Source organism: Myotis davidii, unplaced genomic scaffold (assembly GCF_000327345.1).
Source record: "Myotis davidii unplaced genomic scaffold, ASM32734v1 scaffold38, whole genome shotgun sequence".
Taxonomy (NCBI): domain Eukaryota; kingdom Metazoa; phylum Chordata; class Mammalia; order Chiroptera; family Vespertilionidae; genus Myotis; species Myotis davidii.
Window position 1 is genome coordinate 6,882,408 of NW_006291383.1, and position 24,608 is coordinate 6,907,015.

A 24,608-nucleotide genomic window follows, 5' to 3' on the forward strand; every position below is an offset into this window, starting at 1 on the left:
GGGTCTGGAACGAGACTCTCTGGGTTCAAACCCTATTTCTGTTATTCACTAGTGTTGTGACCCTGGACAAATAACTTCTCTGTTCTTCAGTTTCCTTACGTGTAATAGTACCCACTCATGGAGTTATTGGAAGGACTGAGTGGGTGACTAGTTCCTCCTTTTAGGAAGCACCATTAAGAGCATGTCTGTTATTTTCAGTGAACAGTTGACCTCACACTAATAAGAATGATCATTAAATGGATACTGTCATTTAATGAAATATTATCTATATAGAACACTAGCCTTAGACCATCAATTACACTCTATTGATTTCTAAGGTACTTTGAAACTTCTGTTGTAAACTAGGCTTTTCTAGTCACGGCTTTAAGGCAAGCATGTCAAACTCATGGCCTGCAAATATTTCTGTGGCCCAGCCAATATAACGGTATGTAAGAAATGTTTTAATAAAATTTTTTTAACTTAATGTTTACAATATCTTGTTATACATAATTATTAATAATGAACTACAACATTTGCTAATGACCGATTACTATAATTATGTTGCATTCATTTCCCTTATGCGCCTTACGCACAGGCGCACCATTTCTCTCCACTAATACTAGCAGCGAATATTTTAGCAGCCCATGGCCACGTCATTAGTCTTGTACTGACTTGTTTGATGTGCACAACAGGAAATATTTTGCTTCCAGAGAACAAGAAAAATAGGTTTATTGTGTTATGCTTATTTGTGTAGTTATTCAGTGTCTGGTAAGTTAATGTTTAAGAAAAAATATCAATTTTTATTAAAATGTTCTATTATTTTATGTTAATGATTACTCATTTATTTCAGCCCTTTGTATTCAGCATGTCTCTATGGAAATAAACCTATGTTTCTATGAAAATTGAAGCTTTTGTTTTTTTGTAGCCCACATAAACTTAAACCTTGTTTATTTGGCCTGTGTTAGTCTTTTGAGTTTGACATGCTTGCTTTAAGGTGATCTGTTTATCTTAAGCCATTGAAAGGGAATAGCTATGTGTTTTGAAAAAAAGAAAAGAAATCAGTCTTTTTCTTATGACAAAGACAATGCATGTTCATTATAGAAAATTTAGAAACTACATAGAAGCAAATGTATGAAAAATCATCCATAATCCCACAAGACAGAGATAACCACTGTGAACTTTGTGGCCTAGCTTTTTAGCCTTTTAAACAAGTTTGTTTATGCATGTGGTTTTTAAATTTTTTTAATTCTTTATTGTTGAAAATATAATTTTTTATTTTTATTGATTGAGGTAATATTAGTTAATAAAATTGTTTGTGCATTTTTTTTTGTTAATCCTCACCCAAGGATATTTTTCCGTTGTTTTTTTGTTTGTTTGTTTTTTAGAGAGAGAGTAGAAAGGATGGGGAGAGACAGAGAAAAACATCTATGTGAAAAAGACATATTGATTGGTTGCATCCTGCATGCATCCCGACCAGGGCTGAGGATCAAGCTGCAACCGGTACATGCCCTTGACTGGAACTGAACCTGGGACCCTTTGGTCCAGGGACTGACACTCTCTCCATTGAGCCAAACTGGCTAGGGCTGTTTATACATATTTTTTAAGAAATCCTAGTATATATCTCTTTTGTAACCTTCACTTAATAGGATTATAAACATCTTTCCGTGTCATTGCAAATTTTTTATACCATCATGTTTAATGATTCCATAATGGCCCATTTTATGTAGGGAATGAAAACATTATTAATAAAATGAATATAATTTAAGCCCGGTCAGTGTGGCTCCATGGTTAGAGCATCAGCCCTCGTACCAAAAGATCTTGGGTTTAATTCCCGGTCAAGGGCACATGCCTGCGTTGCAGGTTTGATTCCCAGCCCTGTTGGGGTGCATGCAGGAGAGATGCTTCCCTCTCTCTTTCTCTCTTGCTCCTCCTCCCTCCCTCCTTCCCTCTCTTCCACTCTCTCAAAAAAGAAAAAAAAATCAATGGAGAAAATATCCTTGGGTGAGGAGTAACAGTCAATCAATAAATAAATGTTAATCTGGAAAAAAATAAACACATGTCTTGAAGATAGTACATAAGGAAGGGTGTTATAAAAATAGTGTTGGGAATGTGCTCTCCTTAGAGCACACCCGCACCCCTCCTTTTCTTGGGCATGAACTTTTGTTCTCTTTTTCCTAAACTCTAAGGGTCCGCACAAGACTTGCAACCAGGGAAGCAACAGCAGCTCGTCCTGGGCTAATCCCCTGAACCTGTCTCCAAGGCCCCCTTTTCTCTGACTTTTCAGTAAGCTAAAAGCAGTCCTGCCTTGGCCCACTTCTGTCATGTGACTTTTACTTCTCAATGAGTCCAGGAAGCCTGGTGTGCCTCACTTCTTTCTTATAAAGTTTTTAGAGAGCCAAAGCAGCACCATCTAGGCCAGCCGTGGGCAAACTACGGCCTGCGGGCCGGATCCGGCCCATTTGAAATGAATAAAACTAAAAAAAAAAAGACCGTACCCTTTTATGTAATGATGTTTACTTTGAATTTATATTAGTTCACACAAACACTCCATCCATGCTTTTGTTCCGGCCCTCCGGTCCAGTTTAAGAACCCATTGTGGCCCTCGAGTCAAAAAGTTTGCACCCTGATCTAGGCTCTCTCCTGTTGCTTCTTCTATCCTAAGCTCTTCTTTTGTTTCACTGTCCCCAGCTTTAATAAATACACTCTCAAGAAAAAAAATAGTGATGGGGTTTTAGAACATCCAAAAGGATAGGTTTCACACTCTGAAGAGCTTAAACAATAACTGTAGGCATAATCAATTGGTAACTTAAGTAGGACATGGTGTTAATAGACTTGATCCCTTTATTCATCTTTGGACTGAAGTGTTGTTGTTTTTTGTTTTTAATTTTAAAAATTCTTTATTGAAAGTATTACATGTGTCTCCTTTCCCCCCCCATTAACCTCTCCCAGTTGCTCCTCCCCCCAGCACTGGCCCTCACCACCCCCCTCCCCCCGACTGTCTGTGTTTATTGGATATACTTATATGCATGCATACAAATCCTTTGTTGATCTCTTACTCCCCATCCCTTTGGGCTGAAGTTTTATGAAATCTTTATGGTTCTGGAAATGTTATAATAAATATTTCTGTGGTATTTCGGGTTGCTAAAGGTAAATGATTTTTACTTCCTTGTTTTCCTTTCATTGGAATTCAAGCCAAGAAACTTCCTTTCAAGGTGCTGTGAGTTTCCAAAGCACCTTGTATATCAGGGGATATTTGACAGGTGATTTATTTGAAAAGTTATAGAAAGTTTCTTGATTTGGGGACCCTCCGAATCTAATTCTGATTGATGAGGCTGGATTATTCCATACATCTATTTCTTTTTACAGGTAGTGCCTTCCTCAGTGCTATTTTTCTTGCCTTAGCAACATACCAGTCTCTGTACCCACTCACCTTGTTTGTCCCAGGACTCCTCTATCTCCTCCAGGTAAGCACTTGCTGGTCAGAATCCAGTACTCAGTGACATTTGATACATGGCCTGGTCTCTGCTTGGGGGAAAGGAGGGCATGGCTTAACCAGGCAATAGGACTGGGTCTCCAATTCACACTTACTAGTACAGCACAGGCTTGATTGGAACATCGTGTTAAGATGGAAAGCAAAATAGTTGTCAAAGATTAATGGTACTATGTCAAAAGAACAGTGGAATCAGTCCAAAGGGGCTCCTGCTGGCTATATTTAGGATATTTTTAGCATCAGGTAATTGTAAGACACTGAATAAATAAAAATCTATGTGTACATAGTTATGCTCAGAAAAGAGGTGAGGAGAGGGGAAAAAAGTACACATTATCATTAGGTTTGGCTGTTTGACCAATTTCTTACTCTGAAAATTAATAATTAAAAGGAAAGAATTAAGCAGCTCCCTACCTTTTAAAAAGGAACTACGGCTCTTTCCCAATTAATGAGGCAAAACTTTACAGAAGAATGCAGCTTATAAATGTAGAAGGAATGACAGAATAGCAGATCACCAGTGAAATGACTGACTCTAGCAAAGATCATCAAGGATGCCAAATCTTCAGGTGAAAGATTTTTGGAGAACTAGGATATTTGCATGGTGCCAAAATATTACGCCCCACTCCCACCTCTAAATTGTCTGCTAATAGAAAAGTGAAAAATAACTATTTACAAAGGAATGCTCTGGCTGTCACCACCTTAACCCAGTAGTCCAACTCAGCATCACTTGTAGCAGAACAGCCTGACAGGATGTGCTTCTCGACGTGATGCAGCACAAAGTGCACAGCATCAACTCCGAAGTATTCTGACCTAAATGGGTAACCTTCATTAAGCCTCTAGATATGCCTTGTGGTTTTTAGGAAATACAAGCGTGGAGGAACAAGTTACATGATACCATGAGGAAACAGTAAAACAATCAGAATGTAGGATGGTCTATAAGATAGCTAGTTGGTCTGGTTCCCTTGAAAAGTTGTCATGAAAAAGATCAAGTGAGAGTACTGTTCTAGACTAAGGAGACACAATAACCAAGTGGAATGGGTGAGTCTTGATTGGATTCTGGTTTGGAAAAAACAGCTATAAAGTACGTTTGGGGAACATTTAGAATATTTTGAATATACATTTGCTATTAGATGATGATAGAGAATTGTTAATGTCTTGGATGTGATCATAATATTGTGGTATATAGGAAAATCTCCTTACTTTTTTAATATGTGTATATATATTTATTTTTTAATACTTATTTTTATTGATTTCAGAGAGGAAGGGAAAAGGAGTGAGAGATAGAAACATCATTGATGAGTGAGAATCATTGATTGGCTGTTTCCTGCATGCTCCACACTGGGGATAGAGCCCGCAACCCAGGCATGTGCTCTGACCAGGAATCGAACCTGGGACCCTTCAGTCTGCAGGCTGATGCTCTATCCACTGAGACACACTGGCCAGGGCTACATTATGGTTTTAAATATAATTGATATACTATTTATTTTATATTCTAGCCTTAGGAATTTTAATCAAGTTGTCCAGTCTCTTGCATGTTCATTGACATCACGCATTCACTGTCTGAAAAATACATTTCATTCAAACTGTGACCTTCTAGTTCATAGGTCAAAACTCAGTCACTGAGCCATGCCAGCTGGGCAGAATCTCCTTACTTTTAGGAGCTACATGCAGAAGTATTTTGGGGAGAGGTGTCATGATATGTAGAAAATTTATGCACAGAGAAAAATTTATATACACAGATAAAAAGTATGGCAAAGTGTTAATATTTAATTTCAGTGATAGATATATGGTTGATTAGCGTATTCTTTCAACTTTTTTTGTGTGTTTGAAAATTTTATAGTAAAAAGGAGGGAAATAGAATACAGGCTCTGAAGTTGTCCTGGCTTAGATGGGTATTAGCTTTGTAATCTTGGGAAAGTGACTACTTTTCTATGTTTGGTTTACTCACCTATAAAATGGGGATAATATAATAGTAGCTGCTGAAAAGGGTTAATACATGTCAAATATTTAGAACAGAGTATGATAAGAGTTCAATAGACATCAGTTATGGTTATTAGTGCTCAAATGTTCAAAGAAAGGACAGGGTCACCAGCTTGAAGGTACATGGAGTGATGAGGGAGAAAAGAAAATATTTCATTTTCTATGGTCAAAGGAACTGTGAAAGTTAGTTTGTACTTCTTTGACACTGCAAACTTGCCTCCATTCTGCTGGTGGAATTTTGAGAGGGTAGGAGGTAGACAAGCTAATGTCCAACCAGTGTCAGAGGCAAAACTTTTTTTCTCTTCCCCATGTGAGACACAGGAAGGCTTCAGCAGCATCAAAGGCAGGGGATGCTGCATCTAGCTCACTAGTGAGTCACTTATGAGAGTGATAGTTTGAGCCCTCTGGTCTCCTCCCCCATCTCTATTCTTCCTCTGACCTTGGCTTAGGGCCTAGTTTCCCAATGAGAGACAAGCTTAAAATGTTATGATCTGATAGCGTGTAGAATAAAATAGAGAGCCCTAAAGTGCACAGGACCTTGAGGCCGAGCTGTGAGGCTAGCAGAGGTGCCGTCAGTGAAGTTCCTAGTTTCCTCCTTCCTTTTGCTTGGGATTCCTAAAGCCTTGGATCCCCTTACATGGCTTGAGGTTCTTATTTTCTTTGAAAGAAAGTAACAGAAACCAGGGGAAAATACTTTGTGAGTGCCCTTAAGGATCCACTCTGACCTCTTGTCTTTGAACTGGAAGGGTTACTCCTGTGATTTCTATACTTTCTGGAGTTTGGGGTAGATTACATGGTTCTACCTTGTATCAAAGGAGCCAAACCCAACCAGGTTTTTCTTGATAATGGGTCCCTTCCCTAGGCATTTTTGGGGCTGTTCAGAATTCTTCACATCTTTTCTCTTTCCCCAGCAGCTTTCTGTTGTCTCTGCTGCTTCCAGAAGGGGGTCAAGGCAGAGGTGACAATGGTGTTAGCTTCCTTTTCTTTTAGAACAGGTAAAAATGAGGGTAAGGGAATGATCATGCATTTACACGTCTCATCCTTAAACTCTAAAAGCTTAGGTATAAAAAATTTTGTTGTTTCTTTTCTCTCTTTTTTTAAATTTTATTTTTCAATTACAGTTGACATTCAATATTACTTTGTATTAGTTTCAGGTGTACAGACAGCATAGTAGTCAAACAATCATATAATTTACAGTGATTTCCCCAATATTTCAAGTACCCACTTGGCACCATACATAGTTATTACAATACTAGAGGCCTGGTGCATAGATTTGTGCACTGGTGGGGTCCCTTGGCCTGGCCTGTGTCCTCTTGCAATCTGGGACCCCTCGAGAGATGTTGGAGGCCCGGTGCACGGATTTGCCCGATCCCTGCAGGCCAGGCCGAGGGACCCCACCAGTGCATGAATAGGGCCTCTAGTCCTCCTATATAATAAAAGGGTAATATGCAAATTGACCAAACAATGGAATGACTGGACGCTATGACACACACTGAACACCAGGGGGCAGACGCTCAATGCAGGAGCTGCCCCCTGGTGGTCAGTGCGCTCCCACAGGGGGAGCACCACTCAGCCAGAAGCCGGTTCATGGCTGGCTAGCGCAGTGGTGGCGGCGGGAGCCTTTCCCACCTCCGTGGCAGCGCTAAGGATGTCTGACTGACAGCTTAGGCCCACTCCAGAGAGCGGACCTAAGCCATCAGTTGAACATCCCCCAAGGGCTCCCGGACTGCGAGAGGGCACAGGCCGGGCTGAGGAACCCCCCCCCCCGCAGGACCAGTTTTTTACAAAGAGGAAGGGAGAGAGATAGAGAGTCAGAAACATCGATGAGAGAGAAACGTCGATCAGCTGCCTCCTGCACATCTCCTACTGGGGATGTGTCCGCAACCCAGGTACATGCCCTTGACCGGAATCGAACCTGGGACCTCTCAGTCCGCAGGCCGACGCTCTATCCACTGAGCCAAACCGGTTTTGGCTAATTGTACTTCTTAATTCCTTCATTATTTTTCACCCAGTCTCCCAAATCCCCTCCCCTTTAGCAACCATCAGTCTGTTCTCTGTATCTATCAGTCTGTTTCTAATTTGTTTGTTTATTTTGTTATATAGATTCCCCATATAAGTGAAATCATATGGTATCTATCTTTCTTTGTCTGATTTATTTCACTTAGCATGATACTCCCTAGGTCCATCCATGTAGTTACAAATGGTAAGAGTCTATTCTTTTTATGGCGGAATAATATTCCATTATATATACACTAGAGGCCTGGTGCATGAAATCTGTGGGGTAGTGTGTGTCCTGCAGCCCAGTCTGCATCCTCTCCAATCTGGGACCTCACAAGGGATGTCTGACTGCCCGTTTAGGCCCAATCCCGGGCATTCAGACATCCCCCTCACAATCCAGGACTGCTAGCTCCCAACTGCTTGCCTGCCTACCTGCCTGATTGCCCCTAACTGCTCCTGCCTGCCAGCCTGATCACCCCCTAACCACTCCCCTGCCAGCCTGATCGATGCCTAAATGCTCCCCTGCCAGCCTGATTGCCCCCAACTGCCCTCCCTGCTGTGACCCGCCTCCTCTGCTGGTTTATTATATGGATATATATATATATATATATATAAACTTTTTTAATCTACTCATCTGTTGATGGACATTTAGATTGCTTCCATATCTTGGCTATTGTAAATGAACATAGGAGTGTTAGTACTTTGGAAGAGTTTGTTTTGTTAAGACCTTATTTAAAGCATTTCTTTGAATTTATTCTGATAATTGACTTCTTTTCACAATATTGTCCTAGAGAGAAAATGATTTCTGTTCAGAAAAAGCTTTTCTCCCTAGTGATTTAGAGAGTTGGGGAAAGGGAGATAATTATACATTTCTCCTCTTCCTTAGTATAGTTTGGTTTTTCTTAAAGCAGCCTGAGAATCCTCTTACTTCCCTAAATATTTTTACATATTAGCAACAATGTGACTTGGGGGATATAATTACCGGTTAAAACTTTCAGGTTGAGAGTGCACATAGTCCATTAACCACATCTGGCCCACTGATGTTTTATTTGACCCTAGTGTTTAATTATTTAAAATTAGTTGTCAATGTTTTAAAAATTCATGTTAAAAATTTATATTTCCAGCTTCTTTTGAAAATTTTAAAGATTTGTCTCCTTTAGAAAAAGTATGCTCTCTTCATTTTACCACAATCCCATATGCTTCATCTCTTTTCATTTGTTACCTGCCTCATCCTGTAGGTATTTGAATATTTGTGTGTGTCTATGTTTATGTCTACAAAAAAGTCTAGAAACAATGACCAATCCAGTATCAACCTTGGGACCCAGATTGTGATCTTAAAATGCCATTTCCCCATCAAAAGAAACCAAGGCTTCTGAGAGAAATGGCTGATCGTAGGTGTAGGGCAGGCAATGTACAGGATAATCCTGGAACATTGTGATACCAGATAACAAGGAAGCTATCAAAGGCTGGCTGCTGGGGTCACCTCAAAAGGACTCAGGATCCAACTTGGAGATGCTCCCAGTGACAAAAAGCGGGCAAATTGAGCATTGGGAAAAGAATTGCAATGGATTGAAACCGATAAATATATTTAAATTCATAATGATATCTAAAAGAAAATCTAATTGGTCAAATTAAGAGAGCTGAAAGAGAATCAATTCATTATCTTGAAAAATGTATAAATAAAAGAAAAAAAATAGGCATTTATCCTTCCTTTTCTGTATCATGAGGTAACCATATAGTAAGTGAGAGGAAGCATCTTTTTATGAAATTATTTCAGCTTACAAATGGTAACAAAATGATAGGATAGTATAATTCTGCAACCCCAGTTGATCTAGGCATAGAGGATTAGTAGCTACTAACATCAAAAAACAAACAAGCCCCAGCCAGTTTGGCTCAGTGGATAGAGTGTTGGCCTGTGGACTGAGGGTCCCGGGTTCGATTCTGGTGAAGCACACATGCCTGGGTTGCAGGCTTAATCTTGTGTGGGGCATGCAGGAGGCAACCGATCAATGATTCTCTCTCATCATTGGTGTTTCTATCTCCCCCTCTCCTTTCCTCTCTGAAATCAATAAAAATATACTAAAACAAACAAACAAAAATCATGCCTCCTGATGAAAGAACACACTGCCACCAAAGTTTTGCCAAAAGGATCAAAGCCAAACTTGATCAAGCCTCTGGATACAGCTGCCAATTTATAAGAAATACTAAAGACAAAGTATGTAATAGCAAAAACCAGATTGTAGGACATTCCATAGGTTAAATGCCTCAGGTACTTCAACAGATGAATTCTAAGGAAGAAAGGAACAGCAGTGCATGGGAGTAAGGTGGGATATAGGACCTGTGCATTAAAAGAGACTTAAAAGTTGAATCAGATTTTTTTTAATAGACAAGACTTAACTATTATGTAAAGGGATGCACATTTATGTGGCAAACCATAAAGAAATGCAAGGAAGTGATATTTTTGTACTATCAAAGCCAGGATAAATGTGGTTACTTTGGAGGGAAGAGGGGATTGTGGTAGGGACAGGACACAGAGAAAGACTTGGAGAGTCACTGGAAATGCCTTTCTCTTGACCCGGGTAGTGGTTATAAGGATATTTGCCTTATAATCATTCACTGAGTTATATATTTTACGTAGTTTTCTGTATTTTAAAATAAAAAGGTTTAAAAATTGATCAGAACATTTCAGCACCATTCTTTCAACACTTCTACTTACACACTTTTCATTTTCAGTTAGCATTTGCTATTGAGCAAAAGAGGTAGTAAATGAAAAGAGGTGGGTAAAATGAATCCTCATCTGTTCACTGTGAAATTTGCAGTCTGGACTTGTAGATTAAGTTTGGCTCTAGGGTTTATAAATAACAAGAAATCAAAGGATTCCTTGAGTTTCTTTTTTAAATATTTTAGGCATGCCTCATTTTATGTAACAGGAGTAAGTCCTGAAAGGTTAAGTGCAAGTTCAGTTTTTATAGGTAGACTTGGTAAATTATACATTACTTTATGTTTTCAGAGCTTTGTTTCCCAAAGCAAACCTGACTCTCAAAACTGTTTTAAAATAAAAAAAAAATTATACCTAAAATTTATTGCACATTTTATAATCACAGATTTGCCAGGGGAAAAAAATCATTTCCACCCAAACATTGACGCTAATACTTCAGGTCCAGTAAGCACTGAGAACATAATAGCAACTGGAAACTTGGAGCTTGCTAATGGGATTTGCAAAGAGTGAAACCTCATCTCCTGAGTGTGTGCTTAGGACTCTCTCTCCTAAGAGAGCTGCTTTGAACAGTGTACCTGATTCAGTTCTTCATGCCTGTCTTTTTCACTTCTCACCTGTTTCTTTTTAAATATCATTAGTAGAGAAGAATGACAAAACAACAACACATACACACACACAAAATTTGCTTTCAAGGTTTTGTTTTTCTCCTTCTTCCCTCCCTTTGTCCCTTCCTTCTATGCTAGATGGCAGTATTTTTCAGGAAAAGGGAAGGATCAAGATAGATGACCAAGGACAGGTAGAACTGTAGAAAGGAACTCAGAACCTAAGTGCCTTCTTTGAATTTATCTATGGATGCGTCTTTGTTGAATTATTTTTCATCCCCAGAAATGTACTATTCTCTTGAAACTGTATTTTAGGGCAGTGTTATCAATAGAACTTCTTGTGGTGATAAAAATGACCTATATCTCTATATTGTTAATATTGAGCAATGAAGTGTGCTAGTGAGACTGAGGAATTGAATTTTTAATTTTAATAGATTCCCATTAATTTAAGTTTAAATAGCCACACGTGGCTAGAGGCTAGAGTACTTTATTTATTTGTTTGTTTGTTTGTTTGTTTGTTTGAAATCCTCACCAGAAGATATGTTTTTACTGATGAGAGAGAGAGAGAGAGAGAGAGAGAACGAACACATTGTATGAGAGAAACATGCATGGCTTGCCTCCCACTGTTTTGTGCCTGCTTGCTAATGAATTTTTGTTTAATAAATGTTGCAAAATATGCCAGAATCTGCTCTGGAGCTCGCTTTTTTTGTAGAGGAGAATCTATCTCTCACCAACCTCAGACTTCTTTCAAGGTAACTGTTAAAGAACCTATGCACTATACATGACTAAAATGGTCACCAATTTGCACACTTTAAAATGGTTAAATGTACGTTATATGAATTTCCCCTTTAAAAAAATTAGATACTATCATTAGCTTATTGCTCAGATTTTTCTAACTCTGACCATGAAGAGCTCCTTCAGATTTGCTCCTGTGTTATTTTGACAAGCCCCGACTATTTTTGAGCCTTTCCTTCCCTTTTTTTCTGGCACCACAAGATGTTCCAGGCTCATCTTGTATTTTCCTCACCCAGCCCTGAAATCAGTACTTCTTCAGGGACACTTGGATTCCTTTTATTGAAGAATGTTATTTAGAAACCAAGGGTTTTAGGTATGCTTATTGTTATTAGGGAATCATTGCTTCTAACAGAGCTATGAAATAATGTATGTGTGCTAACTGACATATACACACATCTATAATTCTTTTTAAAAATATATATTTTTATTGATTTCAGAGAGAAAGAGAGAGGGAGAGAGATAGAAACATCAATGATGAGAGAGAATCATTGATTGGCTGCCTCCTGCACGCCCCGTACTGGGGATCGAGCCTGCAGCCTGGGCGTGTACCCTTGACCGGAATGGAACTTGGGACCCTTCAGCCTGCAGGCAGACACTCTATCCACTGAGCCAAACCAGCTAGGGCCATCTGTAATTCTTTACCTTTCTATCCATTTATACTGATACCTGTGATTCTAGCCAACACCACAGGGTTCACTTTAGTCTCCCCCTTTTCCTTATAACTTCTTTCTCTTAACAGTGAGAAACCTAGCTTTCATTGTCTGCAATATATTTTCTTGTCTGTTCAATTCTAGTATGCACATAAAGTAGTTCTAGAATTGCTGTGAGAATACCCCCATAAAAATACACTTACTGACTTGATTATAGCGCTCATATATAGTTCTTATTGTCTTTAGCCTTACAGTATTCTGTCAACTTACTGTTTCTCATAGTCACTTAGTTTAGTTCTTTTCTACCCCCATTTGACCCTTGAGTGTGGTTATGTTATTGATTTGTGATATAGTTAGTTTAACTTATTACTGTTTATATTCATTTTTTAAAATATATTTTATTTTTTTTTACAGAGAGGAAGAGATAGGGACAGAGAGTTAGAAATATTCATCAGTTGCCTCCTGCACACTCCCCACCGGGTATGTGCCCACAACCAAGGTACATGCCTTGACTAGAATCGAACCTGAGACCTTGAGTCCACAGGCCGACACTCTATCCACTGAGCCAAACTGGTTAGGGCTATATTCATTTGGATTTCCCCTATGTCCTGGTTGATTTTAATTGTTTGTTTGGGGGGTATGTGAAGGGACTGAAATATGATTCTAAGAGTCAGCTATACAAAAAGATATATTCAGCAACTCTAAGACTTACACAGTGTCCCAGACCCACAAAGAAGTGAGACAACAATCTTTCTGCTTTTCTAGTCTGCTGTTGTCTTTGGGCAAGTCTATCTAGCTCATCCATGACTTGTGTTGTCAAATCTTCATTGCACCTACTTTTCCTTGGACCAGTAGTTCTGACAATGCCACATCCTTGTCTTCATTTCAACTATTAGATTGATTTATTGCTCAAAATTCTCAGTATGTTCCTGTTTTTTTACAAGCAGAATGCCCTAGTCCCGAGATAAAATTTCCCAATGGGGACATTTGAGGAGGTCAAATCAGGTTGATTCAGGCCATGTCCAGCTCAGAGTCGAAGAGTGACTAAGATATGCTTCTCGTCTGAGTGCTCCAGTATGAATTTTTTAATACAAACCACATGCAGAAATAGATGATATCCTATATATTTTTAAAAAGATATATTCAGAGGATTATTATTCTGTCCTCATCCCTGTTATCTTTTTTTTAAAATTGATTTCAGAGTGAAAGGGAGAGGGACAGAGAGATAGAAACATCAATAATGAGAAAGAATAATTGATTGGCTGCCTTCTGCATGCCCCCTACTGGGGATCAAGCCCACAACCCAGGCATGTGCCCTTGATTGGAATCAAACCCGGGACTTTTCAGTCCATAGGCCGATGCTCTGTCCACTGAGCCAAACCAGCTAGGGCTCATCCCTGCTATCTTGGTCTTTGCTTTCTACCTTTCCTGTCATCCTAAGTAATTATTTTCTTTAGTTTTCGGTTTATCTTTGCTGCATTGCTTTTGCACAAATGAATAGATGCATGTATTTTTTATTTTATTCATTCATTTAAATTTTTTTTTTTAGATAGGGAGGAAGGGAGGAGGGGGAGAGAGAGAGAGAGAGAGAGAGAGAAACATCCCATAGATGCCTCAACCGGGGATCAAACCTGCAACCCAAGTATGTGCCCTGACTGGAATCAAACCCGTGACCTACCAGTCCACAGGACAATGCTTCAACCACTGAGTCACGCCGGCCAGGGCACACATGTATTTTTTTACATCCTCCCCTTCTTTCTTGTACTAGATACTCTTTTTGTGTTCTGCTTTTTCCACTTAACATGATTTCCTGGAAATTATTGAAACAGAGATACTCCTTATTCTTTTTTCTTTCTTTTTTTTTTTTTTTAAAGCTGCATAGTACTTCATTGTGTGTTAACTTCTCTCCAGTATATGGGAATTTAGATTGTTTCCAGGATTTTGCACTTAAATTAATGCTTCAATGAGTAACCTTGTGTATGTGTACTCTTGTATTATTGGAGGTGTATTTTTGAATTCCAGGTAGATTTCTAGAAGTAAATTACTGGATCCAAAGATAAGTGCATGTGTAGTTTTGTCAGGTCTTTTCCATTTCCCTCCAGAAAGCATATACAGATTTTCTATTCCCACCAGTAAAGTAGGAGAGTACATGCTTTCCCACAGGTTCACTAACAAGATGTGTTGTTACATTTAAAAATTTTGCCAGTCTAATCATGAGAAATGATGTCTCAGTGTTGTCTTAATTTGCATTTCTCTAAATATAAGTGAGTTTGAACATTTTCTTCATATTTGTGCATTGTCTATTTATTCCTCCCCCCTCCTCATTTTCTGTTGGATTTAGATACTTTTTCTCTAAATTTTTAAGAATCCTTTATGTATTAAAAGTATTAAACCTTTGCAAATATTTTCTTCTAGTTTTTCAGTTGTCTTTCGACTTTGTTTATAGTTTTTTTTTTTTCCTTTAACAGCTTTTATTATTTATCAAGATATACTTTATCTGCCCTGACTGGTTTGGCTCAGTGCATAGAGCGTCAGCCTGCAGACTTGGGGGTCCCAGGCTCAATTCCGGTCAAGGGCATGTACCTTGGTTGTGGGCACATCCCCAGTGCGGGGGATGCAGGAGGCAGCTGATTGATGTTTCTCTCTCATCGATGTTTCTAACTCTCTATCCCTCTCCCTTCCTCTCTGTAAAAAAATCGCTAGAATATATATATTTTTTAAAAGGTATACTTTATATACCATACATTTTTACCTATTTAAAGTATACAGTTTAGCCCTAGCCGGTTTGGCTCACTGGATAGAGCGTTGGCCTGGGGACTGAAGAGTCCCAGGTTCGATTCCAGTCAAGGGTATGTACCTTGGTTGCAGGCACATCCCCAGTGCGGGGTATGCAGGAGGCAGCTGATCGATGCTTCTCTCTCATCGATGTTTCTAACTCTCTATCCCTCTCCCTTCCTCTCTGTAAAAAAATCAATAAAATATATTTTAAAAAATAAACTGTACAGTTTGTTTTTAGTGCATTCACAGAGTTGTGCAGCCATAACCACAATCAATTCTAACTTCTTATCACCCAAAAAGGAACCCCATATCCATTAGCAGTCACTCTGTTTTCTCCCAGTGCCCTCTCACCTCCAGCCCTCTATCCTGCACATTTATACTAATAAAAGCCTAGGTGGTCCTCGTGCCCTTGCGCAACGTCATCATAAGATGGCCACACACACAGCAGAGGCAGGGCCTGTCTGCTGCTCCCACATGGTGAGACCTGGGAGTCCCACAGCTCCGTGCAGCACAGAGGAGGCAGGTCCCGGCAGAGGAGGCGGGTCGCGGCAGGGGAGGACAGTTGTGGGCGATCAGGCCAGCAGGGGAGGGCAGTTGGGGGCGATCGGGCCAGCAGGGGAGGGCAGTTGGGGGTGATCAGACCGGCAGGGGAGTGGTTAGGGGCAATCAGATAGGCAGGCGAGTGGTTAGGAGCCAGCAGTGATCAGGCCAGCAGGGGAGGGCAGTTGGGGGCGATCGGGCCAGCAGGGGAGGGCAGTTGAGGATGATCAGGCCAGCAGGGGAGGGCAGTTGCGGGTGATCAGGTCGGTAGGGGAGGGCCGTTGGGAGCGATCAGGTCGACGGGAGCAATCCTGAAAGACACTATACACTTGATGTATTAAAAGACACAATCCTGAAAGAAACTGTACACTTTATGTATTAAAAGTATTAAACCTTTGCAAATATTTTCTTCTAGTTTTTCAGTTGTCTTTTGACTTTGTTTATGTATTGGGCCAGCAGGGGAGGGCAGCTGGGGGCAATCAGGTTGACAGGGGAGCGGTTAGGGGGCCATCAGGCTGGCAGGCAGGCGAGCGGTTAGGAGCCAGCAGTCCCGGACTGCTGGCAGTCGGACATCCCCCAAGTGGTCCCAGATTGGAGAGGGTGCAGGCTAAGCCGAGGGACAACCCCCCTCCCCTGCATGAATTTCGTGCACCAGGCCTCTAGTTTCATATAAATGGAATCATGCAATATGTGGGCTTTTCTTTCATTTAGCATGAGATTTTTAAGGTTCATTTCTGTTGTAGCATGTATTATTAGTACTTCATTCCTTTTTATTGCCAAACACTATTCCATTAGTGTAACCAAATTTATTCTTATAGTATGCTATATTTTATTTATTCATTCATTCAGTTGATAGACATTTGGATTGGTTTTACTTTTAGGCTATTATGAATAATGCTGCTATGAACATTCATGTATAAGTTTTTGTGTGGACATATATTCTCAATTTATTTATAGTGATTTTGTTGCACAGAACTTTTCATTGTAATGTAACCAAATTTAATCAGTCTTTTATTGCCTCTGGATATTTTAGCTTTCTCCTACATCATAGTTAAAGACAAGTTTACCATGCTTTTTCTAACATTTCATGCTTTCATTAAAAAAATATTTACATCCCTAATTGATTTGGAGTTTACTACAACAATGGTGTGAGATATAGGTCTGATTTTATCTTTTTCCAAATGGCTACCTAAATTGTCCTGGCACCATTTATTAAAAAATAAGTATTTTGGTATAATGCTGGACTTTTTGTTCTATTCCACTAGTCTGTTTGTCTATACAGTGTATGTGCCAGTATTACACTGTTTTAATTATAGAGGTTTATAGTGTATCTTAATGTCTGATAGGGCTAGTCAACACTTCATGATTTTTCCTTATCACTTGTTTTCCTAGCTATTCTTGCATGTTTGTTTTTCCATACGACCTTTACATTGTTTTGTATAATTCCATAAAGTAGCTATTTGACATTTTTATTGGGACTGCATTATTGAATTTAATTTATAAATCTGTTTAAGGAGAACTGACATATTTATAATGTTGAATCATTCTAAACAAGAACGGGAGATATCTGTCCATTAGTTCAAGTTGATTTTAGTGTCTTTCAGGATTGCTTTAAAATTTTCCTTGAATAGGTTTTGCACATTTCCTGTTAAATTTAAATCTGAGTTTTATTTTCGTTGGTGTTATTATAAATGTGGTTTCATCTACCATTGTGTCCTCTAATTTTTTATTATTTGTGCATTTGAAAGCTATTTCTATGTTAATTTTTTACCCTGCCACTTCACTGAATTTTGTTGTTATTTTCATCATAAATAGTTGTTGCATATATCTAGATACTAATATGATTTCTTGAAGCTGTTTGTGAGATATATATATTAACAGCTTTCTTATGTTGAACTAACCTTGAATTTTTGGAAAAAACTTAACCTACTTATAACAGAACTTTATCATGATCTTTTTCATGTGTTGCTGAATTATATTACATAATATTTCATTTAGCACTTTTGCATTTGTATTGGTTAAGTGATTTTGGTATCAAGCTTATATTATTTGCTATGAACAAGTTAATTTAATATTACAGTCATCTGTTCCTTGTATGTTGATAGAACTTTCCTGTGAAACTGGCTGGGCCTGCTCTTTATCAGGCGGACATTCCCCGAGGGGTCCCAGACTGCGAGAGGATGCAGGCCAGGCTGAGGGACACCCCCCGCCCCACCCCAGTGCATGAATATCATGCACCGGGCCTCTAGTTGATGAATAAAATAGAACTAGAGGCATGGAAACATTGAACAGAATGGCGAATCTTGCGGGGTGGGAGTGAGGGGGAGTGTGGGAAGAAATTAACTAAAGAACCTGTAGACACAGACAATAGGGTGGTGAAGGCCTGGGGTGGGAACTGGGTAGAGGGGGACATTGGGGGAGGGGGAAAGGGGAACTCTGTAAGTACTCTCAACAGTATAGATTTTTTAAAAATAAATAAATAAATGTCCCCAGCCCAGTGGTGTAGCTCAGAGGTTGAATGTTGACGCATGAACCAGGAGATCACGGTTCAATTCCCGCTCAGGGCGCATGCCTGGGTTGTGGGCTCGATCCCTGGTGGAGGCATGCAGGAAGCAGGTGATCAATGATTCTCTCTCATCATTTTTTAAAAATATTTTTTTATTGAATAAGAGTGGTGAAAGGGGGGAAAAAAAGAGTGGTGTAAGGGGACATCCCTGTCTTGTTCCTGTTCTTAGGGAAAAATATATTTTTATTAATTTCAGAGAGAAAAGGAGAGGGAGAGAGCAATAGAAACATCAATGATGAGAAACAAACATCAATCAGCTACCTGGGAGTGCTATATTTTATAAGCTCTCATGAGACCAAATTTATTAAATATGCTATTCACATGTGCCACTTGGTTACTGGTTTTTGTCTGTTTGATCTGTTCAGTTATACACTGATGATTGATTTGTCTGTTTTTCCTTTGTAGCTCTGTCCATGTCTGTTTTATATATTTTGAGACTGTGTTATTAGCTATATACAAATTTAGAAATGTTAAATCTTTCTGATGACTAGCACTTTTTATGATTATGGAGCATCCTTATCTCTGTAATATTTTTTACATTAAAGTTTATTATTTGGTAACAGTATAACCAAACTAATTTTTTTAGTATTTACCTAGTATATATTTTCAATCCTTTGATTTTCAACCTTTTTATTTCCTGCATTTTGCAGGACAGATCTTGAAGTTTAAAGTGATAACTGCCCTCTATTATTGTCCTCCCTAAATGTACCATTTTGCCTTCTCTCCTAGCGGCAGTACATCCCTGTGAAAGTAAAGAGCAAAGCCTTCTGGATCTTCTCTTGGGAGTATGCCATGATGTACATGGGAAGCCTAGTGGTAATCATTTGCCTCTCCTTCTTCCTTCTCAGCTCCTGGGATTTCATCCCTGCAGTCTACGGCTTCATGTAAGTAATGACCTCATTAGAAAACTCTGGAAGCTAATTTGGTTTTCACAACTCCAGCTGGAATCAGAGTGCGAGCAACCACAGGGAGCATCTAGACACCGTGGTCTTCAACTTTAGTGTGCACCAGAATTACCTTCAGGGCTTGCTAACACCCCATTGCTGGGCCCCACGTCTAGAGGTTTTTAGTAAGTCTGAGGTAGGGACCAAGAATTTGCATTTGTAACAAGTTTTCAGGTGATGCTGATCTGCTGGTCCAGGAAATGCACTTTGAGAACCACTGGTCTAGGGCATATATTTGACCTAGTGCATTCTCTAGGAACATCCAAAGCGATTGCCAGCCTCTGCCTAGAAGGTTTTGGTTCAGTCCCAAAGAGGAATGGGTGTATTCCTTTGCTACAAGAGGGTCTCTTTAAAATAAAGCCACCTCCCACGTGTCAACCTTTTTAGAAAAAATCAAAATGGGTTTGCAGTAAGAATTCTGCAGACATTTCCGAACACTCTCTGTATGGTATATGCCCAAGCTTCAAGGAGCTCACAGCCCAGTGGGGTGGTAGACACTTAAACCAGGGTGGGAAGGGATCTGGAGTGGCAGACTCCCCTTGGGGATTCTGAGCTGCTAATTTGTGTTAAATCCTGGCTGAATATAACAATATCTTAGTAACTTTCAGCTCTTCATGCTCTGCCTTGAATAGGAATTTGTAACGCCTTGGATAGGAGTGAAAGCCTTTCCTGGTTTTCTGCTGGCCACAGACTGTGTTCTGTACCTCATTTCACAGATGAGGAAATGTAGTTACAGCAGAAGGCAAGGCCTTGCCCTGGGAGAAGCTGTGTTAGTGAAATCTGACCACGAGTCCTTCCCTATTTGTTCTTCATGCTCCATATGTTCCCCTTTTAAAATTGTGAATGACATCAGTTTCCACTCCCTATTTTTTCAAATAAAAAATATAATGTAAATTTTTAGAAGAGCCAGAATTGCAGCCCATTTTTATCTGATACAACTCAACAAAAAGTTTTCCAGTTAAACCTGAACTTCTCAAATGGGGTCTGGTATCCTCGCCAGAATCTGCTGATGACTCCTCAGCCCCTAGAAGTCTCACTGCAGTGGCTCCTGCTGTGGGATGCTGAAGCTTGTTCCTCTAGGCAGGTCTTTGGAGTGCCCCAAATAGATCCTGTTCATGTAGAACCATTCCTCTTTTGTTACAGTACTGAGTATCTCCTAATTTTAAACATATATGTCTTGGCAGTACAATAGGAGCTGATCTTTTTATTTCTAGCATGAATCCCTGCCTCATTTCAGATATTTGATACATGCCAGAGTTTGGCTCAGCTAATACTTATTATAGGTTGTCATTCTCGGCCCCTTGTTTTTGTTAATTACCTACATCCAGGGTGCCTATAGAGCCCCTCACAGCCTGACCTCTGTGGAGACAAAGTCATTCTTCACAGCCTAGTAGTGATCAGCGTCTTCAGGAGAAAACCAGGTTAAAGCAGACGATTTATAACTTTGCTCTCTTTTTTCTCTCCCTTTGTTTTCTTCACTCCAGACTTTCTGTTCCAGATCTCACTCCAAACATTGGTCTTTTTTGGTACTTCTTTGCAGAGATGTTTGAGCACTTCAGCCTCTTCTTCGTGTGTGTGTTTCAGATCAACGTCTTCTTCTACACCATCCCCTTAGCCATTAAGCTGAAGTAAGTGGTTGGACCTGCTCCTTCTTTATTCAGAGAACCATTTGTCGCCTTGCAGGTGCCTTTCAGATTGGGAGCATCTGCTATTAGGTTTCTGCCATCTTTGCCCAGGGAACCCTGCCCTCAATCGCCCTGGGTGTCAGTGGCCATAGCCAACAATAGAGTCACACATGAGTGCAGGCTGCAGGGAGCACCCTGATATTTCTCCTGGCCTCACTCTGGGGCATTGCGCCCACACTGCTGCTGAGTCCACTCACTGTTTTGGATAACAGCAGAGGTTGGAGTTGCAGATTGTCTTTGGAAAAAGTGAATTTTACTGGGTGTCCTGTATCAGCAGCCCAGTGACAGTTCGCCCAAGGGGACTCAAGGTGTGTTAGGTCAACAGGGGAAAGGCCACAGATAGTTCCTAGTTAGACAACAGCACCACCATTATGTGAAACACCACCACCAGCTCAGAAGTGTGGGGACAGAGCATATGAAGATACCTGACCTCCCCCACTGCTGCCCTCCTGTGCCCGCATATGAAGCTCCCTGCAGTGTCTGCTTCCACCTGTCTCTAGGCAGTGTCGCAGGAGGTTCGGTCTCCATCCTTGTTGGCACTACATTTTTACTGGTCTTTTCAAAGAAATGTTGCAGCTGTTACCAGCTACCTAAAAAGCCAGTGATTTGGATTATCTTTTTTTTTTTTGTAGTTATTTTATTTTTATTTTTTTTATTTTATTTTTTATTACAAAGGGTATTACATATGTATCCATTTTTTCCCCCCGCCCTAGACAGTCCCCTAGCCTCCCCTATTCCCCAGTGTCTTATGTCCATTGGTTATGCTTATATGCATGCATACAAGTCCTTTGGTTGATCTCTTACCCCCCTACCTCCCGCCCCCGAACCCTCCCCGGCCTTCCCGATGCAGTTTGACACTCTGTTTGAGGCAGCTCTGCCTCTGTATCTATTATTGTTCAAAAGTTTATAATGGTCTCAATTATCCATGAATAAGTGAGATTGGATTATCTTTAGGAAGATGATCACTGAGGTAGCTGAACCCTTAGAAGCTACAGGGTTGCGTGACTTTGCCAAGCTGAGTTTCTGTAGTTGCTCTGTAGACGGATTGGAGTGTTTGGGTGTGTACATGTTTATTGGATTTTCATGTTTGTCAGATTTACATCCATTGAGTCACCCTGACCTTTGACCTGCAAGACAAGAATGCCATTAACCTCTGAAGAAAATCTCCATGAGTTGGGCATCCAGGAACTGTGCAGATGTAGGCCACGTGCATGTTGCTTAGAAACAGCTAACAAGGGTGTAGCTCTGGCCTCTTTCTGTTTGCTTCCCCTTTTGCATGCGGTCAGCTCTTGGAGGAACTCTGGAGACTGAGCTCTGTCCCCGCCTGCCTGATCAGAGCTGTCACTGTGAACAGTATCGGTGGTGCTTAGGTGTTCTGAAGACAAACAGCTCATTTGCTTACTAGCTAGCTCGACTTTCCTGAACCTGATTTCCTCATCTGCACAGTGCAGGTGACAGCACTGCCTACCTCGAGGGGCAGTTGAGGTGTAGTGAGGATCACTTGCAACACTGTAAGAGAAGGGCCCAGCACAGAGCTTAGCAGAAGCAAGGGTTCAGGGAATGGTAACCATTTTGTTATTGGCTTAAGGTAACAAGAACTCCAGTTCCAGCCCTTACGAGCTGAAAAGCTTCCCAGCTCTCAGTTCTCTTTCTGGAAAAGAGTTCCTCGTAGCTAAGGGTCTGTAGACCCCACTGACCCAATTGTCAGAGGAAAAGCATCAGCAAGGAAGCACTTCCTGCCCTGCGTCCGGTTGTCAGAGGGGCCTCTGGCCAGGGAGACTACCTACTTACAAGCAGGCTTTTAAACCCAGTAATAAAGAACAGCTGACTTCATTTGTTTTTTCCTTGGTGGCTCCTGGGGGCTGGTTGTGGGGAGGGTGATGGGAAATGTCTCTGTGCGCTGTTTCTCTAGTGTTTGCTGAGCCCTCCTTACCACCTTGGGCATCTCTGGGTCCCCACAGATTTTTGTTTGTTTGATTTTAAATATATTTTTATTGATTTCAGAGAGGGAGAGATAGAAACTTCAATGAGAGAGAAACATTGATTGGCTGCCTCCTGCACACCCCTACTGGGGATCAAGTCTGCAACCCAGGGATGTGCCCTGACCGGGAATGAACCATGACCTGGTTCATAGGTCGGCACTCAAACACTGAGCCACGACAGCCGGCCACACAGTTTTCGGCTCTGCTACTTGACCTGGGCCCAGTGTCTTATGGGTAGCAGAGTCAGCCCTTGCCTGAAGTTTCCTGGAGAGTAGTTTTGGGTTTGAGGGATAGAGTCAGGAGTCTCAGGGGTGGACCTGGTGCCTGACTGATCTCTGTCTGTATGTCTGTCCTGCCCTACCCCAGGGAGCACCCTATCTTCTTCATGTTCATCCAGATTGCCATCATCTCCATCTTCAAGTCCTACCCAACAGTGGGGGATGTGGCCCTCTATATGGCCTTCTTCCCCGTGTGGAACCATCTCTACAGATGTGAGTATTCATTCCTGCCTCTTATTCCCTGGTGGCAGGTATGTGTCAGCCTAGCCTTGGATGAAGCAACCAGGGAAAAAGGAATTGATGGGCATTTGATGGGCATCTGCTATGCCAACAGTACCAGGAGAGAGGCAGTGACATGAGGCACAGTAACTGCCTCCTTGGTGCTATGGACTAATGATGAAAATAAAAATAACTACCATTTATTGAGTACTTACTATGTACCTGGCCATTGTGGTCCTAAGAGTATTACATGCATGAGCTCATTTTATCTTCATTCCAGCCTTTGAGGAAAGTATCTCCATTTTGCAGATGAGAAAACTGAGGTACAGAAAGGTAGAGCCGCTTGTTCAAGGTCACATGTCTGGTTAGTGGAAGGGCTAGCATTGGAATCCAGATCTGTGAGCCTCTAGTCAATACTGTCCAATAGGACTTTCTGTGATGATGAAAGTGTCCTATGTCTGCACAGTCCAATAGAGTAGCCACTAGTGTGACTAAGAAACTGAATTTTTAATTCAGATTAAATTAACCTTAAGAAGCCATACCTGGTGAAGGCTATCATATTAGTGCAATGCTAGACCTAGGGCTTTGAACCGTTTCTAAGAGCTGCACCCAAAGGTCTATAGAAGACAGATGGCAATACTGGATTTCCTGCCCAGGTGAAAACCCCTTTAATCTCTGATCATCCCGTGCTCAGAAGGTGACCGAGTGGGGATCTAGTTGTGCTTCCTAGCCCCCAGTGTCCGGGGGCTCTTAGCCCTCTGCGTGGGTTCTTTTCAGTGTTTGTGGGCTCCATAGGCTCATGATTCACTTGCCTCTGTGTCCCAACACCTAGGATCAAACCTGACGCACAGCACAACTCGGCAAATGTTTGTGGATGGGTTTTTAAACCTCTAATAAAGAGGCAGTGTCAGCGGCCCAACACCACCTGATTCTCTAACCAGAATGGAAAGGAAGCTGTTGAACTTTCCTTGCCTACAGTGGGTGGATAGCAAGGTGTCAAGAATGAATTCTGAAGGGCAGGCTTCAGAGGAAGTGACTTTTTATTGTTGTTTTGGGGCTGTCTGGGAGTCAACCAGGAAGTGAAACTGACCAGCTGCCAGAAAGAAACCTACCTGTAACAGTGGGCCTCTGAGCAAGGTAAACAGCTGAGTGGGCGGGCCAGGCAGGCCTGCTCCTGCAGGTGATGGCCTGGTGGGGCGATGACCAGGCCTGCCTGACTGGGAGGAGGAAGTGGCATCTTCTGCCTGTGACGTCCTCATTGCACAGATAAGAATCACCCAGTCCAGCGGGCACAGGGTCAGAGCAGGCCCCTTGGCAGAGAGTAGCTAATGACAAACCATGAAGCCACCAAACACGTGAACACACCCAGTTTGTGACCTAGTGGGTCTTGGGGACATCGAGCCTCT

General features: G+C 41.0%; 1 protein-coding gene across 1 annotated transcript in view; it reads left to right on the forward strand.

The window, feature by feature from the left end:
• The window catches only part of PIGU (phosphatidylinositol glycan anchor biosynthesis class U), an 85,327-nt gene that overhangs the window by 41,231 nt on the left and 19,488 nt on the right, over positions 1 to 24,608 (forward strand). The window contains exons 7-10 of the mRNA XM_006764579.2: positions 3,346 to 3,443; positions 18,824 to 18,978; positions 20,523 to 20,666; positions 23,072 to 23,196. Coding sequence (XP_006764642.1) covers positions 3,346 to 3,443; positions 18,824 to 18,978; positions 20,523 to 20,666; positions 23,072 to 23,196 — 522 coding nt within the window. The remainder of the gene's footprint in view (positions 1 to 3,345; positions 3,444 to 18,823; positions 18,979 to 20,522; positions 20,667 to 23,071; positions 23,197 to 24,608) is intronic.